General features: G+C 37.6%; 3 protein-coding genes and 2 pseudogenes across 5 annotated transcripts; 2 read left to right on the top strand and 3 right to left on the bottom strand.

Moving 5' to 3' along the window:
- Positions 1-3545: 3545 nt before the first annotated feature.
- Positions 3546-6278, top strand: LOC143630895 (uncharacterized; annotated as a pseudogene). Its single transcript, XR_013153256.1, has 5 exons — positions 3546-3686; positions 3939-4080; positions 4171-4346; positions 4418-6021; positions 6117-6278. The product of XR_013153256.1 is annotated as an uncharacterized LOC143630895 (transcript).
- Positions 6279-6738: 460 nt separating this feature from the next.
- LOC143630894 (uncharacterized) lies at positions 6739-7557 on the top strand. The gene has a single exon (XM_077099787.1). It carries the CDS (start codon positions 6739-6741, stop codon positions 7555-7557), a length of 819 nt encoding a protein of 272 aa, XP_076955902.1.
- Positions 7558-11314: 3757 nt separating this feature from the next.
- LOC143630893 (2-oxoglutarate-dependent dioxygenase 19-like) lies at positions 11315-13739 on the bottom strand (annotated as a pseudogene). The gene is made up of 4 exons (XR_013153255.1): positions 13537-13739; positions 13220-13458; positions 11657-11914; positions 11315-11566 (listed from the first exon to the last, which is right to left on the bottom strand). The product of XR_013153255.1 is annotated as a 2-oxoglutarate-dependent dioxygenase 19-like (transcript).
- A 1380-nt stretch (positions 13740-15119) lies between these two features.
- LOC143630892 (2-oxoglutarate-dependent dioxygenase 19-like) lies at positions 15120-16691 on the bottom strand. The gene is made up of 4 exons (XM_077099785.1): positions 16531-16691; positions 16211-16450; positions 15786-16119; positions 15120-15371 (listed from the first exon to the last, which is right to left on the bottom strand). The coding sequence occupies exons 1-4, from the start codon at positions 16677-16679 to the stop codon at positions 15120-15122; spliced, it is 975 nt and encodes a 324-aa protein (XP_076955900.1). The 5' UTR covers positions 16680-16691.
- A 433-nt stretch (positions 16692-17124) lies between these two features.
- Positions 17125-18551, bottom strand: LOC143630890 (protein CHLOROPLAST IMPORT APPARATUS 2-like). Its single transcript, XM_077099784.1, has 3 exons — positions 17851-18551; positions 17600-17680; positions 17125-17172 (listed from the first exon to the last, which is right to left on the bottom strand). Exons 1-3 carry the CDS (start codon positions 18532-18534, stop codon positions 17125-17127), a joined length of 813 nt encoding a protein of 270 aa, XP_076955899.1. The 5' UTR covers positions 18535-18551.
- Between the last annotated feature and the right edge of the window lie 17 nt (positions 18552-18568).

The raw sequence follows: 18568 nt of genomic DNA, 5'->3' as shown, positions 1-18568 counted from the left end.
GAAGCATCGGCGGCTGAGGGGCTGGAGGAAGAACCGGCGGCGGCGCTGATAGCCAGAGAGGGAATGACGTGAGTTGTGGCGACTAGGAAACAGAGAGTGAGAATGTTTTAGGAATTTAGGGTTTAGGATAATTTATAATTATATATATAATTATAAAAATCTAACCAGGTACTTGGCATGTACTTAGCAGGTAAACAGATAAAAGTTAAGAAGCAAATTCATGTCTTTACATGCTTAGTACACGAAACCTGTTAAGGCCTTACCTGTTACCTGTTAAAGTCGTGTAGGTACGTATCGTGTATTCGTGTCTCGTGTATAAATTGCCTAGGGGTGTTCACGGTCTGGTTCGAACGGTTTTTGAGTTAAACCGTGACCAAACCGTTAGCACCGGTTTTTGATAATTGAAAACCGAAATCGAACCGTCAACAATCAAAACCGAACCATTTACTAACGGTTTGGTCCGGTTCGGTTTCACGGTTTAATGTTTTAAACTTGTTAAGTCTTTATAATAAAAACCCACAAAAGATAAAATAAAGTATTATTCAAAATGCATAGAACAATCTTGTTATAAGAGCATACTACATGTTTATAATTATATGAATCTAATGATTCAAATAAAAGAAATAAAGTATAAAAACAATTGTATCATGAAATAAATTAAAAACACAAGTCTTAAGTTATTGTGGTATGCTACTACACTTCAAAGCTAAAAATAGATTTAGCCTATGTTAATGTTAATTAATCGAATCATATATTAAATATAGATAGCTAAATATATGTATTATAAAATATATAACAAAAACTAAAATATATTATCCAATCTTACGGTCCGGTCCGGTTTTATTCGAACGGTTTTTTGTATAAACCGTAAACCAAACCGTTCACTGCGGTTTGAAAATTTTCAAATCGACCGACCAAAAGTTAAAAACAAAAACCAACCGCGAAACCAAACCGACGACCGGTTTGGACGGTTTCACGGTTTAAAACCGAACCGTGAACACCCCTAAAATTGCCAATCCTTACAAAAACCCAAAATATTTTTATTTATTTTATAGTACGATTAAAAAATTGCTACATCTACCTATGCTGAAAATTAAGTTAACTTTTTAAATGTATCCGTATGTGACTGACAAACATAAACCAATGAGATTGGGCTTTAAGTAACATGATCGGGCTGAAATGCTGGGCTTTGGGCAAGTCCAAACTAAAATATTAATGCAGCAATTCTGATCATAAAACAAACTGTATTTGATTGTTATGGGCTGAAATATTGGGTTTATGAGTCATTGATAAAATGTTAGATTGTATGTAATTCCCGTGTTTTATTTATTTATTTATTTTAATTTTAAATAAAATGTTTACATCAAGAGAGTAAGAAAGGTTTGTCAGGTTCACCTCTTCATCGATCTTCATATTCTTCATCGATCATGTTCGTCACAATGACGGAAGGGCACGGGATTTTACTCGTCTTTAAACTTCTTAAAGTGTTTAGAATTCATTTGTGAACGAAAGTTGAAATCCCATAGACCATCCCTAGTAAAATATCTATCATCAAAATTTAGAGAATTCTTGTATTTTGTATTTTCAAAAGAATCTTCATCTCTAAATTAATTTAGAATTTCCAATATCAGCAAATATAGTTTTTAAAAGATTGGGTTTTGCGATTCAAAAAGGGGTAGCGGCGCAGCTTGTTGCCCGCTTGCCTTCTGTTTCGATGTAATCTAAACTTATCTTATTTTATAATTTTTAAGAAAAAAAAATTAGAATTTTGTAAATAATGATTCTTCAAATATAGAGATCAACTATTCATCATCTCTCTATAAAAATGCTTGTCAGTATCTTGTAAAGTGAAAGAAAATATGTTTGTGAAGGAGACTTAGTATTTTAAACATAAAGAAAAAATGATTTTAGTTAAATTATAATGATGTAGATTAAGATTCTATTGGTCGTAAGACAAGTGGAACGAGTCGAAGATATTTGGAGAAAAAACAGGTAAAAAACAAAAAAAACATGAAAAAAAAAACTTATTTGAAATGCAGAAAAAAAAAATTAAGAAGATGGAAAAAATGGAAGGAAACTCATTTAATTGGGTAATACTTTCTCTCTATTATGGGTATGTTTGGCAAAACTAGCTGGTAGCTATAACTAGAATCTAGTGGCTTGAAGCTGGTAGCTGTTAGCTATAGTTTTTTAGATATATTTAGATGTTTGACAGAGTAACTGGAGTTTTTAATAAAATGTATAAAATGACCAAAATGGACATAACTAAAAAAATACTATTAAATGTACTTATTTTGGAAGGCTATTTAATTAATTAAAGTACTAAAAGCTTGTAGCTTTTTCTAAACGCTTCTAGTAGAAGCTTTAAGCCTTTTCTCATGACCTAAAAGTTTCAAACTCCTTCAACCAAACAATACTTTTAATTGAGTACGAGTTTTTCTTAAAAGCTTGAAGCCTCTAAAAGCTTCTTGCCAAACATACCCTATATCCATATAATTACATTAAAAATCCATTTATTCTCTCTTTTTTAGTTAACATTTTTTATACCTTTATCATTACCATTTCTTTCTTCAAATCTCATCATCACTTTCAGAAAATTTTAAAAACGTTATACGATGTAAACAATAGGATTTAACTTTCCCATATAACATTTTCTTTATTCTCTATTTACAACTACTTATAACTATGCTATATAATTAACAAAATCAACTCATATAAAAAAAGAGACCAAGCTTAGACCATGTATAGTGGGAAAGTTATGGTGTGGCCTAAAACTCTCCCCTATATTAGAGGTGCACAAACCGGTTTAAAACTCAGAACCGGTTCGATTTGGTCAATAAAAGTCAAAACCGGTTTATAATCAATTTCGGTTCGGGTCGAAACCAGTTTCTTACGATGTTACGATCGGTTTCGGTTCAGGTTTTGACCGGTGTTTGCCCGGTTTTTGTGGAGAATATTACAAACTGGTTCCGAACCTACTGTTTTAATCGGTTTCAAACCGATTTCTACATAATCGGTTTCAAACCAGTTTGGTTTTGGTTCGATTAACCGGTTTATTTGCCCATCTCTACCCTATATCGCCCCCCTCAAAATTATAGGTTTCAAAGTTCTGTACGTAACTTTGGAAGAGATGACGTTTTTGATTGTTTATGAGAGAGAAAAAGAGAGAGATGAATAATAACCGCAGAAGAGTTAGTGAAGTTTTTACCACCATGTCACTTTTAACCACTTTTTCCAAATCAAACCCATTTAATGGGGCATGTATAAAGTATAAAATAGCAAGGAGCGCAAACGTGAGAAGTAAAATAATAACAATAAAAGAATATCCAAATAATCACCCACTTCTTCTTCTTCTTCTTCTTCTTCTTCTTCTTCTTCTCGCGTGTTCTTACATTACACTCCAACTAACAAAACCATTTTATTTTTAATAAGTTCACCTTCAACTATAACTGGTAACGTCTACGTAACTCTTTATCTCTAAGCCAATCCAATGATTACTTGATCTTACTGTAACTGTATCTATCATCCACCATTGCAATACAGTTATGTCGCATGATAATAATAATAATACATTACCGAATTCATCATTATCACCAGACACAGACAGAGCTGATCGCCAGTTCGCCGATCTGAGAGGTGTTCAATGGCGCATACATTTGGGGATTTTGCCGCCTTCTTCTTCTCCTGTTGACATATAACTGAAATTTACATATAAAAATGTGTGTGTAAAGATATATAACTGAAATTTACATATAAATGTTCCTCCAATCTAAGTAATCCCGTTTAATCGCTAGCAGCACCCCACCGCTTGACTAGTGCCTTGTGAGTTCTACAACATTGTCAAGAATACATATATGGAGTTGGTTGAACTTGATATTTGATTGTTGCCTTAGTTATCCATCATCTTTATCTGGTCTCAAGGTTAATATTTGTTCCAGCTTCACATCTTACATGAAATAAAATCTTGTATTTCCAGTTATGCTGCGTTAAGGAGGAGACTGTTAATCAATCCTCACATATCCAAAGATGAAAATAATTTTCGTGATCTTGTTATGGACAATCCGCTCTCACAAAACCCGGGTATATTTTTACCTAATATCTGTATCATTGACATTTGATTTGCATCACTTGAAAGAAAATGTGAAATATCATGTAATAATAACAATGCAGATAGCTTGTGGGGCCGGTTTTTTCACAAACTGAGTTACAGAGAATGGTTGACCAAGATTTATCGCGTTTATATCCCGAACACGGAAATTATTTTCAAAGAACTGGATGTCAAGGCGTGTTGAGACGAATTTTGTTACTTTGGTGTATCAGATATCCAAATTACGGTTATAGACAAGGTAATGTTTCTTTTATAGGAATTTATAGCATATTCTAGTCAAATAAAGTCAATATTTTGCATACTTTCTAGGCATGCATGAACTTCTGGCTCCACTTCTATACGTTCTCAAGGCTGATTTAGAGCGTCTTTCTGACATGCGAAGACAGTACCAAGATTACTTCACTGACAATTTTGACGGGCTATCATTTAACGATTTTGAAAAAGGTGAAGATGATATAGGGATTGAAAAGGACGAGATAAACGCTGATTACCTTAATGCCCTTGATCCCAAGATACAAACAATTATCTCGTTTAGTGATGTGTATGGGGCCGAGGGCGAACTGGGAATTGTGTTATCCGAAAAGTTTATCGAACATGACGCATATTGTATGTTTGATGCTTTAATGAACGGAGACGGAGGTGTGGTTGCAATGGCTAACTTTTTCTCACATTCGCCTTCAGCACAAACTGGGCTGCCACCTGTCATAGAAGCATCATCTGCGTTATATCGTTTATTAAACATTGACTTTTCTTTATACACTCATCTTGTTGAGTTAGGAGTTGAACCGCAGTACTTTGCTCTTCGTTGGTTGCACGTGCTTTTCGGGCGTGAGTTTGCTCTCGAGGGCCTTTTGGTAATTTGGGATGAAATATTTGCACTTGACAATAAGTTAAGGGTCGATCTTGAAAACGAATCTGAAGTAACATTTTGGGTGCTAAATTCATCAAGGGGTGCGTTTATTGCCGCTCTTGCGGTTTCAATGATACTTTATTTGAGATCCTCACTTCTTGCAACTGAAAATGCAACTTCTTGCCTTCAAAGATTGTTGAACTTTCCAGTAGATGTAAATCTTGAAAATTTAATAAAGAAATCTAAATCCTTGATGAATCTTGCATATGATGCTATTAATTCAGTCCCAGAGCCGGTTCATGGTGGTGGGCCCTACGAGCCAGGAAAAACGAGAGGTCACAATCGCAGTGTTTCAGCTGACGCGACGGCAGCCGTGAATTCTCGCGGTTTGGTTCCCGAGAGTTACTGGGAAGAGAGATGGCGGGTTTTGAACAAAGAAGACCGAAAACAAGTCGGTTTAAGTAAACAAGTTCAAAACCGGTTCAAAGGTTGGTCAGAGAAAGTCAAAGTTCGTTTACCGAAGGTAACAAGATCACCCATTAGGAGAAATTTGGTTGACGATCTAGCCCGTTTAGAGGAAAACAAGAAATTAGCTAATAGTAGTAGTAGTAGTGATAATAATAATAATAATAATAATAATAACAATGACCATGAAAACGAGACTGATAGAAGCAGCGTAGCATCCAACTCTTCGGTTAACGAAAACAATCCCGACCTGGACCTGGGCTCGAGCTCGAGCATAGCATCAGGGCCATATGCTTCTACCGAAGACGTGGGGTCACCTTTACCGGTCTCAGATACCCCTGAAGACAATCCGATTTTCAAGGAGGTAACGAATGAAGATATTATTAGAAAGCCCGTGTCAAATTCGAGAGATAAAAGACCTTTAACGGGAAAGTTTCCGTGGTTATGGACGTTTTCAAAACCAGGGCCCGAGGATTCATTGGACAAATCTGCGCCTACAACATCTTATGCTACTGAAGTAGATGAGTCCAGCAAACCAGAAGCTGTTGATCATAACAATTTGAAGAATCTTGCTCAATCCATGCTTGAAAACATTGAGGTATTACTTTATTTATTTTAGCATTAAACAAGTCAGTATTTTCTTATACATATATGTTTGCTTTTGTTTTGAAAATCATGTTATATATAATATAGGTGATTGAATCTGTAGAGAATTTGTCAAGAAACACCATGGAAGCTCTAAAAGAGCTTCAAAAGATTAGTAACTATTTATCAGAGATGTGAGATGATTTTCTCGTTATCATATATAGATTATAATTACGATTTCTGAGTGGATGGCATTGTTGTAGGATAGATTGTTAATCTGCCAAAGGTTGGCTGTAAATATACATGCATCATATTATTTGAGTGACAAACTGATTGTTCAGAGCTATATAACCTCATGTACTTGTAAACTGAGTTATAAAGCTTTTGATAATGAAACTAAATATAGTTTATATCATGACTATTATACCCTCAAATGTTATTAATAGACTTCATAATATAAATGTATATTGAGAATATATTGTGTTATCATTATTTGAGTAATAGTATAAGAGATATGTATCTTCACCCTATATAAGGGGATATTGTTAATGAGAGGGACGAGGGATGATATTCTAAAATCCTTCATGGTATCATTGAGCCAACCCTAACCCTACCACCCTTCTCAGCCGTCATCTTCCTCCCTCCCTTCTCTACTGCTATATTTTTTTCTTCTCTCCCTCATTCTTCCAGTCCCTTACCAGCTTATACCTTAAACTGCTACATACATCCAATGGATGCTAAACTTCACCCTGTAGTTGCTATCTCCAATATCAAGAATTTTATCCCTGTTGTTCTTGACAATGAAACTGCTCGATATGTTACTTGGTCCGAATTATTTCGGGTCCACTGCATTGCTTTTCAAGTACAAGAGCACCTGGAACCCAACAAATCTCCGCTTGATGTTTCTGGTGATAAGGCAAAAGTCGAGGAAGTTACTCTGTGGAACCGACTCGATGCCATAGTATTACAGTGGATATATGGGACAATATCTACTGATCTCCTTCAAACAATCATTAAACCAAAAGCCACTGCCTATAATGCTTGGCTTGCCCTTGAAACTCTATTCCAAGATAACAAGCCTTCCCGAGCCCTTCATCTACAACACAAAATCACCAACACTCGATTAGAGAATTTTCCTGACATGGAATCTTATTGCAGAGAAGTTAAGGTATTGGTTGATCAACTAACCAATGTTGATGCTCCACTCTCGAATCAACAATTGGTGCTTCAACTCTTCATGGGATTAACCGAACAATATGAAACAACTGCTGCCATACTTCAGAACAAGAAACCATTCCCAGACTTCAACGAGGCCCGCTCAAGTTTATGTGCAGCTGAATCACAGAAGGCACACCAAACTTTACATGCATCTAAGGCGGCTGCCACACCCCTACAAGCCTCTTCTACAAAATCTATTCCTCAAACTCCGACCACAACTTTGGTCGTGGTCGGGATTACTCTCGGCAGGAGGTTCTCACTTCGAAACAGGGTCATGGCAGGGGACGTGGTCGCCAATCTTATGGCCGTGGTTGGGGATCCTTCTACCTGACTCAACAAATTGGATTTTCTCCCTGGCAACCGATGATGGCAACCAGCCCTTGGTACCAGTGGTCCACCCCACCATTTCCTTACCCAACAGCCGCTAGACCTCTTGCTCCTACCCACGCCACTCACGGTATTCTGGGCCCACGCCCTACTCAAGCATACACAGCTGGCTATGCTCCAACTGACATCGAGCAAGCTCTTCACACAATGTCTCTGTATCCACCGGAGCAACCTTGGTTCATGGACACGGGGGCAACAAACCATATGACCAACAACCCAGGTAACATCTCGGCTTTTTTTAGTACGGGCATTTCTCGTAACATTATTGTTGGTGATGGTAATACCATTCCTGTTAGTGGATACGACAATCAAACCTTAAAACCACCGTACCCACCTTTTAAACTAAATAATGTCCTTTTACTCCCTAATATCATTAAAAACCTTTTATCTGTTCGCCGTCTCACAACGGACAATCAGGTGTTTATTAAATTTGATCCGTTTGGCTTTCTTGTGAAGGACCTCAAGACCAAAGCTCGTATCCTACGCAGCAATAGCTCTGGGGATCTCTATCCTCTCACACCTCAACATTTATCCAAGATTCGCTCTTCATCAACGTTTGCTGCCATATCTCAAGACGTCTGGCATCAACGATTAGGCCACCCTGGGCCAAAACTATTGAATTCTCTTAAAAAGTCTAGTTTTATTAATTTTGGTCGATTAAACAATAAACTATGTCAATCTTGTGTGTTTGGGAAATTTACTAGACTTCCATTTGTTGCCTCTTATACACCTTCTTGTATGCCTTTTGACATAATCCATAGTGATCTATGGACGTCACTCGTTATTAGCATTGCTGGACACCGATATTATATTTTGTTCATTGATGATTTTACTAATTTTTTATGGACATACCCGCTTAGCTATAAATCTGATGTTTACTCCACATTCACTCATTTCTCAAACCTTATACAAACACAATTTAACTGGAAAATTAAACAATTTCAATGTGACAACGGAAAAGAATATGCAAATTCATCGTTTAAAAAATTTTGTCAACATAACGGCACGATTTTCCGGTTTTCTTGCCCACACACCTCCTCCCAAAATGGAAAAGCTGAACGCACCATTCGCTCCATCAATAATATAATCCGAACCCTTTTAGCCCAAGCACACCTACCAAATAATTTATGGCACCACGCCTTGGATATAGCCACCTATCTTCTAAACATCTTACCTAATACAAATAAATAACTCAAAACTCCAACCCAATTACTATACCACCGCTTGCCCACCTACGAGTGTTCGGATGTCTATGTTACCCCCTTCTTCCTCATACAACTATTCACAAGTTACAACCTCGATCCACTCCTTGTGTCTTTCTTGGATATCCAACCGAGCATCGGGGATACAAATGCCTCGACCTAACGAATCACAAAATCATCATTTGTCGTCATGTTCAATTTGACGAAACAGTATTTCCTTTTGCAACTATTTTCCCAACCTAAATTACAAAACTATGAATTTCTGACTTCTTCTCTGAATCCCCTCTTATGGTCTCACACTCAACCTATTAGCCCAACCCACCAGTCCTCATTGCTCAGTTCACAACAGCCTGCAATATCGCCCTCCACCTCGGCCAAACAGAACAATTCCCATCCCACCATTCCACTCCAAACATATTCACGCAGTTCAACAAACACCGGCAACCACATCCACCTCCTTTCCCAACCCTCCTAACCCAACTCCACCAGATACAATAAATGCCCCCATTCAGTCGCCTGCCACCTCCACCGATCGAACCATTCGCACTCGCTCCATGGACGGAATCGTTAAACCTAAACAATTTTTCAACCTTCACACCTGAGTCATTGAACCAATTCCCAAAAACCCAAAGATTGCCTTATCCACTCCGGAATGGCATAACGCCATGACGGTCGAGTTTAATGCCCTTATTAAAAATAAGACGTGGGAGTTAGTTCCACGCCAACCCGAAATGAATGTCATTCGTAGCATGTGGCTCTTTCGTCATAAGTTCAAGTCCGATGGGACCCTTGAACGCTACAAAGCCCGGTTAGTTTGTGATGGGCGTAACCAAGAAATTGGCGTGGACTGTGGTGAAACTTTTAGCCCGGTTGTAAAACCGGCTACCATACGAGCGGTCGTAACCTTTGCTTTAGCTCAATCCTGGTCTATTCACCAACTTGATGTCACTAATGCATTTCTTCACGGCACCCTCACCGAAACAGTTTACATGCATCAACCAATGGGGTTTCGACATCGGGATTACCCAGAACATGTTTGTCGTCTCAAGAAGTCACTTTATGGCCTCAAACAGGCACCTAGGGCGTGGTACCAACGGTTTACAGATTTTGTATCTACTATTGGATTCGTACAAAGTCGTCGTGATAATTCATTGTTTATTTACAATCATGGTTCGGAAACTGCATACCTTCTCATTTACGTGGACGACATAATTCTCACCACGTCCACAAATAACCTTCGTCTTCAACTAATGGCTCGTCTGGCCGGGGAATTTGACATGAAAGATTTGGGCCCCTTAAGCTATTTTTTGGGCATTACGGTGTCCCGGACAGGTAACCACTTGTTCGTCTCACAACAGAGCTACACATATGACATTCTTCAACGTGCTGGCATGGCACAATGTAAATCAGTTCCCACACCTGTCGAGACTAAACCGAAACTCAGTAATTCTGATAGCCCTAATTTTGAGGACCCAACGCTTTATCGAAGTCTTGCAGGAGCATTACAGTACCTGACATTTACACGTCCGGATATTTCATATGCGGTACAACAAATTTGCATTCATATGCATTCACCAAAACAGTCGCACTGGGATGCACTTCAAAGAATTTTAAGGTATCTTAAAGGTACAACCTCTTATGGTTTAACTCTTGGTCTGTCGAAGAATGTATCTTTACGTGCCTACATTGATGCCGACTGGGCTAGCTGCCCTGATACACGTCGATCTACGTCCGGATATTGCGTCTATCCTGGGGACAATCTTGTTTCTTGGTCGTCTAAAAGGCAAGCTACTATCTCTCGCTCAAGTGCGGAAGCCGAATACAGAGCTGTGGCTAACGTGGTAGCTGAAATCTGCTGGATACGAAATCTCCTGTTAGAACTTCACAAACCGTTAACTATTGCTACTTTGGTATATTGCGACAATGTTAGTGCCATCTACCTTTCCGGCAATACAGTTCAACATCAACGCACTAAACATATCGAACTGGACATACATTTTGTTCGCGAGCAGGTTCAACGAGGCACCGTACGGATATTACATGTACCGACCAGATTTCAGATAGCTGATATCTTCACCAAAGGTCTTCCCAAGCTGCTGTTTGATGATTTTCGCTCCAGTCTAAGCATTCGGCCGCTTCTTAATCAGCAACGTCACGCTTCGACTGCCAGGGAGTAATAGACTTCATAATATAAATGTATATTGAGAATATATTGTGTTATCATTATTTGAGTATAATTGTAATAGTATAGGAGATATGTATCTTCACCCTATATAAGAGGATATTGTTAATGAGAAGGGACGAGGGATGATATTCTAAAATCCTTCAGTTATCTATATTCTAACTTTAGAGGTCATAAATAACTTGGCTTGAGTTGACTAGTAAACATTTTTTGTACATTCAAAAATCTTTGCATTTTATTACATTTGAAGAGCAAACATTTAGGATTGATGGAAATTGCCGAATACAGTTCATCGTCATCGTTAACTTGCACCGTCGCTAAATGTTAATTCGAATTTCATCAAAGGCATGCCTTCCTGTCTTTATAAGTTTGACCTGGCACTCCAGGTATTCGCTATATTTCATAGGACGATAACGAGGGAGATGGTTTTCGCCATCCACAAGCCTTGAAGACGGGCCTACAATGGTGTCGAGTGATGGCCCGTTCGGGTTTACAAGTGTGATCCGTTTATGTTCGTCCTTCACCATTGTTCTATGGAGCTTACTCTTGTACTTTCCATTGCTAAAAATCTATTAAAATTTTCAAACCATAATCTTTAAGTCTCAAATGGGTTATTTTATTTTAAACGGGCCAAATGGGTTGAACGGGCTTCGACTAACCTCAAGATGGTGGGAATTGAGTATGGCGAAGGCGTTTGGAACACCATTTTCATAAAGGAGAGTCAAAAGACCATGATCCGTATGTGGCATCAATCCGAGACGGATAGTAGTTGATTGCAAATAACTGAAAACCCTCGTCTAGAGTTAGTTCGCGGTTCATATACATACGATGCTTCAAATCCTAAGCTTTCGGATACCCCCTTCAACAACTCCATTGCAACCGCTCTGGTGCTTTTGACATAGTCGGATGCAAGCTCACTGTGTCACCCAAAAATCAGTCAGAAAAACAAACTAACGTACCTAGTAAAATCTCACTAGCTACTGGTAGACTCTGGAACGAGGACGAACCAAACAAGTTGTCTAAGCATATGCCATACATGACAAAACATATTGTCTGTGAGGTTGTGCAAAGGTTCAGGGTTTGGGAGTTTCATATTATAATGTGTACTTTTTTTCAATATATATATATATATATAATAAAATTCTCAAAGGAGAGAGAAACCTCATTTGATCCTTATTTTTTTAATTTCCAAAAAGTTCATGTAAAAATCGTCGGCGGAGACACATTGGTTATCCAACCGACAAGTTTCAACAACCAATAGAAAACAGACACATGTTTCAAGTTCGTGAGTTTTTGAACAAAATTTGTCATTCCCGACAGTTTTGACCCTAAGTTCTCGGCTGATGGCAATTTATTTTGAAGTTTTGATTTGAATTTTATATTATTATAATTAATTTAACTTATATTTTATTTTTCTTTTATAACTTTAAAGATATAACTTTTATAAAATTTAGAATACATCGTGAAGACGTGCTTAATTTTATCTACGTGTTGACATCAATTTTACTCAAAACCGAGTCAGGCCAAATTTTATTGAGCGTTTCGATATAATTTTAACCGGACTCGGCTTTGAACAAAATTTATGTCGGCAGTTGGCACGTAGATAAAAATATCGACATCTCAACGATATATTCTAAATTTTATAAAAAAATTTATATCTCAACGACATATTCCAAATTTATAAAATTTAGAATATATCTCAACGATATATTCTAAATTTTATAAAAAAAATTACGTTAAAAGTTATAAAAGAAAAACAAATTAGGAATAAAAATAATCATAATAATATAATATTCATATTTCAAAATTTTGGAAAAAGAATCGGAGGTGACATTTTTTACTTTTAAATGCATCGGATTCGACGAGTTTGGTTCAAAATTTGTTGGGTATGATGGATTTCGAACAAAAGTTGCCGGCGACAGATTTTGTTCAAAATCTGTCTCCGCCAACGATTTTTAAATGATCATTTATGGAATCTTCAAATAAAAATAAAAATGATTAAATTAAGTTCCTCTCCTACAAAAAAACTATATTGAGAATTTCTCTCTCTCTCTCTCTGTTTTTTTTTTTCAAAACACGAGTTTTCAAATTCCAACACACACGAACTTTCAAACCTATTAGAACATTTTAGAATTTAGTTTATACGCCAAACGCCAAACATGATTCATAAAACATATCTCGTAAGTAAATGAGTCAAGATTGACACTTATTGACGCACATACCAAAAGCCCGGAGGTTTATGAGGACAACTAAAATGTGGATGGACAATGAGTCGAAGATACTCCCTCCACAATACGCCTTTATTATTTTTGGCTATATTGCGATCACTACTACATCTAATGGGATCCAAAACACCATGAGCTTCAAATTCAAGTTTTTCTTCGTTCGTCATATTGAAAAACTTATCCGAAACGTCCATCATCTCTTGGATCAAAGTCTCGGGCACGCCATGATTCACCAGCTTACAAAACCCGAAACATAGATCAATGGTTAACATTAAACCTTAAAAAGATCAAACACGAATTATTTTACAACGTACCATGAAACAACCCCAATCTTCACATGCCTTCCCAATATCTTGGACGGCTTTTGAATGGTCGGTAGCAGAACCCGAGGTGAGTAAGGAGTAGTCGATGATGGGTATCGAGTCTTGCACGTTGAAAGGAGTCGGTTCACCGTTAGAAGACATGGGTTTGAGTCTTTGAGATGAAGTGATCAGTTTGATGTGTTACATGTTGTGTATAGTAGTGGTTTATTATATGGTTATGAGTTTATTGGTGTGTTTGAATAGAACATATAATTGTACGGTTGATAATGATATGATCAAGACATGTAACACTTGTCCATGTAGTTGTTTACTTGGTTTCGTAAGATGGTGGTTATTTAAATGGGGTACGTTAATTCGTTTAAAATATTTATTTTGTTATTTTGTTTATGAAGGTGGAATGAAATAACGAATTACATGAAAAATCTCATTATCTCTAAACGCAACAAAATCATTCTTGCACCTCGCCACCCATTTTTCTCATTCCCATTTTCTCGTCACCGCCACCACCACTGTCTCCACCTCCACCACCATCGCTGCCGCCATTACTAGTTTATATTTTGTAAATTTTCTTTATTTTGAGGCAGAAGTGTTTTTGTCATTTGTATTTCATTCTTGCGTCTTTTCATGTCTACCGAACATGATAAAGTAATTATTCATTCATTTCACATAGGTCAACCAAACAGAACAACAGGATGATAGTGATACACTTCATTCTTTTGTCCATTTCATTTAATGTTAATCGTCCATCCAGTTACACCATACCAAACAAACCCTTGACTACCATATCTTTATTTTCTCCATTGGGGAGTCTTGAAACATAATCATGTCACACCTGCTTGATGTTTATCTCATGAACAAACTCGAACGCCTCCATCTTTATCTCCATCACGCCTTGCTCCTCCACTTTGGTGTCATGTTGTTCACAGACAACAAGAAACGTCTCACTGTAGAAGTGCAGATGTTCTAAGAATGCGTTGTAGACATGCTAATATCTTAGGTTTGCGGAGGTTTATTGTTGTGGGAGAAAATAATGGTTTTTGCCAAAAAAATTGTAATTTAATATGGCGGTCTATGAAAATTTGTTGTTGTGGATGCTCTACTTTCTCTGTTCTCACAACTGCTAATACCACATCACATTCACTTTGACACTCCCATTTTAGACATCGAAGGTAATTATTATTTTACCTGATTTCTTTTCATAATGATTATTATACCTGATTTCTTTTCATGATTGTAATTTTTAATGAACAGTTGAGATTGACAAACATTGTAACGGTTGCACTACAACCACTAGCTTGGTCTAGTGACAAAGATGCATGCCTTCAACCGAATTGTGAATTGTTGTAGATTCTAGTCTCACTTGAGACATGACATAAAATAGGTAAAAATTAGCTGTAAAAATAAATCCTTATTCTTTTAGTTCACAACTTGGTATACTATCATATTCAATTATTCATCATGCTAAACATATCAAGGCATTACTTTATTATGTTGACTAGCAAACATTTTTCATTACATTCAAAGAACAAGTAGTAACCATTGAAATTGCATAACAGAAATCATCTTCATTGATGCTAATTGTGAATTTGAATTTCTTGAATGGCAAGCTTTCCTACTCTCATATTTTTGACCTGGAACTCGAGGTACTCGCTATATTTCATAGGAAGATAACGAGGCAGATGGTCTTCGCCAGCCACAAGCCTCAAAGACGGGCCTACAACGGTGTCTAGTGATGAACCGCTGGTGATTACAAGTGTGATCCTTGTGCGTTCATCCTTCACCGCTGCTCTATGGACTTTGCTCGTGTACTTTCCGTTGCTAAAAATCTATCATATTCATCAAAAATATCATACTTATTATTGGAAGAATATGATTAGGCCATCTATACACACAACATCTGACATTTAATTCAACTGTTTCAGACAAACATCAAAATAAAGGCCAGGCAACTGTTTTGACCAACAATTTTCAAAGTTTGACCACCTATGGTCAGAATAGTCGCCCAGATATTGGCCAGACGGCCGTTTTGACCAATTATTTTCAAAGTTTGATCAATATTTGTTCAAATGGCCGTTTTAACCAATAATTGTCAGAATTTGACTTTTTTTTGTCAAAAGGGCCATATGAGTGTTTTGTGGACGGTTTTTGATTGCGTGAAATCAGATATTGTGGTGTGTCTTTTGACACGTTAAAGCTTTTTGTCGAAAAGTGTTTCAAATCAATTCAACCCATTTTGCTACCTCAAGTTGGTCTGAAACGATTATAAAGAAAGCGTTTGGAACACCGCCCACAACAACCCATTTTCCATTATGGAGAACTTCAAGACCCGGAACACCATTATCATAAAGTAGAGTTATAAGGCCATGATCCGTATGCGGCATAACCCCTGGTGAAATATCAATATCTAACCCCAAGTGAGGTGGATAGTTGTTGATTGCTAACAACTGAAAACCCGCATCAAGATTTAGCTCATCATTCATATACGACGCTTCAAACCCTAGGCTTTCCGACACACCTTTCACCAACTCCATTGCAACCACTCTCGCCCTTTTGACATAATCGGATGCAGCCTCACTGCATGCGTTGTGTTATCCATAAATGAAGACTCAAATGCTAGATCCGACAAAGATATGTCAGTAGGGTTTAGAGTTTAGGGTTTACGTACCTGAGACCTTGTGGTTTGCCTGGACAATTAAAATTTGGATGAACAATGAGTCGGAGAAACTCCCTCCACAACCTGTCTTTATATTGCGCGACTGCATTGCAGCCGCTACCACATCTAATGGGATCCAACACACCATGAGTGTCAAACTGAAGCTTTTCTTCGTTCGTCATATTGAAAAACTTATTCGAGATGTCCATCACCTCTTGGATCAAAGTCTCCGGCACACCATGATTCACCAGCTTACCAAAAAAAAAAAGATCATCGGCTAACTTTTATAAACCTTAAAAACATCCAAGAGAATTGTTTTACACGTACGTATCATGAAACAGCCCCAATCTTCACACGCATTGCCAATATCTTGGACGGCCTTTGAGTGGTCAGCAGCGGAACCCGAGGTGAGTAAAGAGTAGTCGATGATGGGTATCGAGTCTTGCACTTCAAAAGGGGTCGGTTCACGTTTGGAAGACATGGGCTTGAGATGAAGTGATTGGTTTGATGCGTTTCATGTCGAGGATAGCAGAGGTCTTAAATAGGCCCGAGTTTAGACCCCTGCGTGCTTGAACAAGTCATACGACAGTATGGCTGATAATGATATGATCAAGACATTTAACACTTCTTTTTGTTGTTGGTTTCTAGGCTGCGGTGGTTACTTAAACGGGAATCGCTCAATCATACTTATTTTATTGAAAATGTTACACCTAACGGATTTATTTTTATGAAGTTCACTTAAGAAAAATATAAGTGTTAGGAAACACTGACCATAAAAATATTTATCATTATCATCTCATAGCTTGGTTGCATCAACCTACAAGGCAACAACACTATCCAAATGATGTACAAAAAGGGGGGCTTGAAATGTTAATAGCAAAAAAACCAGAATCTAAGACAGTGTAAAGTAAACTGTAACTAGTTGCTCATGTCTCCTCACAAGTTGGAGAATTTGGACTCCTAACATATCTCCCCTGCAAATACAACCAACAAACTGTCACAAATTCATATCTTGTAACTTAACTACGTTATAGAGACATGCCAAACTTATAAGACCATGCATAGTCAAAACTCTCGCGTTGTGCGACACCTGGCGTCCCCGTTAGCAATGGAGAGTTTTGCAAAAAGCGTAGTGGTAAAACCGTAAAAAGGTCACAACTCTCCCGCAATCATCATTACCCCCCCCCCTTCTCTCGCGAACACACACAAACAACCGAAAACGCCACCCTCCTCCAACGTTGTATACACAAAAAAAAATTTTGGGGGGGGGGGGTTTGGCTAAAACGCCACCCACAACTCTCCCATTGCGAATGGCCTTAATGACTTTGCATATATTTGTTTAAAATGATTATTAAATCATACATTTAACCCGATAAATCAAACAAAATTCAGAAATTATACCTTGGATCTAGGTCTTCGATCAACATGAAGTTTTCTAGCCTCTCCATTCTTCGAGAATAAGTCTATTATAGCCGAACCTGCCTGCCCAACATGAAACATCACGATAATTTATTTCATCTTTTTTACTATAAACATATAGAATGTTACACATAACATAATCATATGGCAATTATACAACGTTGTAAACACAGAAACTGCCAATTATGTTCTTGTTCTTATAATATTATTTTGTGAATAAGAGAAAAACTTACATGAAAATCACTTCCCGGAGATTCCAACCGCGACCCTTTATCCCAAGCTTCCAAAACTTTCTCATAATTCAGTTTCAATAACAATCTCGGCCCAGTTTCAATTGGATTCATCGATTCCGGTTCCAAATTCATCATATTAATCACACTCCCTGCTTCCAGTCCATTCCTCAACCCAAACCCGAAATTGAATCCCAAATTTCCACCATATCTTAATCCAATGGGATACCCATAACAAGTGTTGTAATCGGTATCAAAATTCAAATTTCCCATGATGCTATCAATCCCCTCTTCAGTCTCCTCATCAAGCATCGACTCCGCATCAAAATCATCTTCATATCCTTCACTCGATCCCAATAAACTCGAATCGGGCCTATAATTCCAACTCCCATTATACTCAACTTCCCTCGGTTTCACCTTACCGGGCCTTTCAGTTACAGGAAACGGTAACAACAATTCGGGCGGTTCATTCAAGAAACACGTATTCTGATTGTGTAATTTGGACTGCTTATTGTTTTTCTTTGTGATTGAGAAAATCGCGGGAAAAGCCATCGAAAGAAGAGCAGCTGCTTCATTGTATGCTTGGTTCGGTCTTTTTCGAGGGGTTCGGGTCTTTCTAGATGATGATTCTTTAACAATGTTTTCAAGATCAATTCCATAAACTCCACCACTTAAACAAGATGCCATTTTTACTATTTCAAGAAACTTAATTCTACCCAAG

The sequence above is a fragment of the Bidens hawaiensis genome, unplaced genomic scaffold (genome assembly GCF_021521415.1).
Source record: "Bidens hawaiensis isolate Kalapana, Puna unplaced genomic scaffold, B.hawaiensis_p1.1 tig00005851_1, whole genome shotgun sequence".
Classification (NCBI taxonomy): domain Eukaryota; kingdom Viridiplantae; phylum Streptophyta; class Magnoliopsida; order Asterales; family Asteraceae; genus Bidens; species Bidens hawaiensis.
This window is presented reverse-complemented; position numbering and strand designations above follow the sequence as displayed.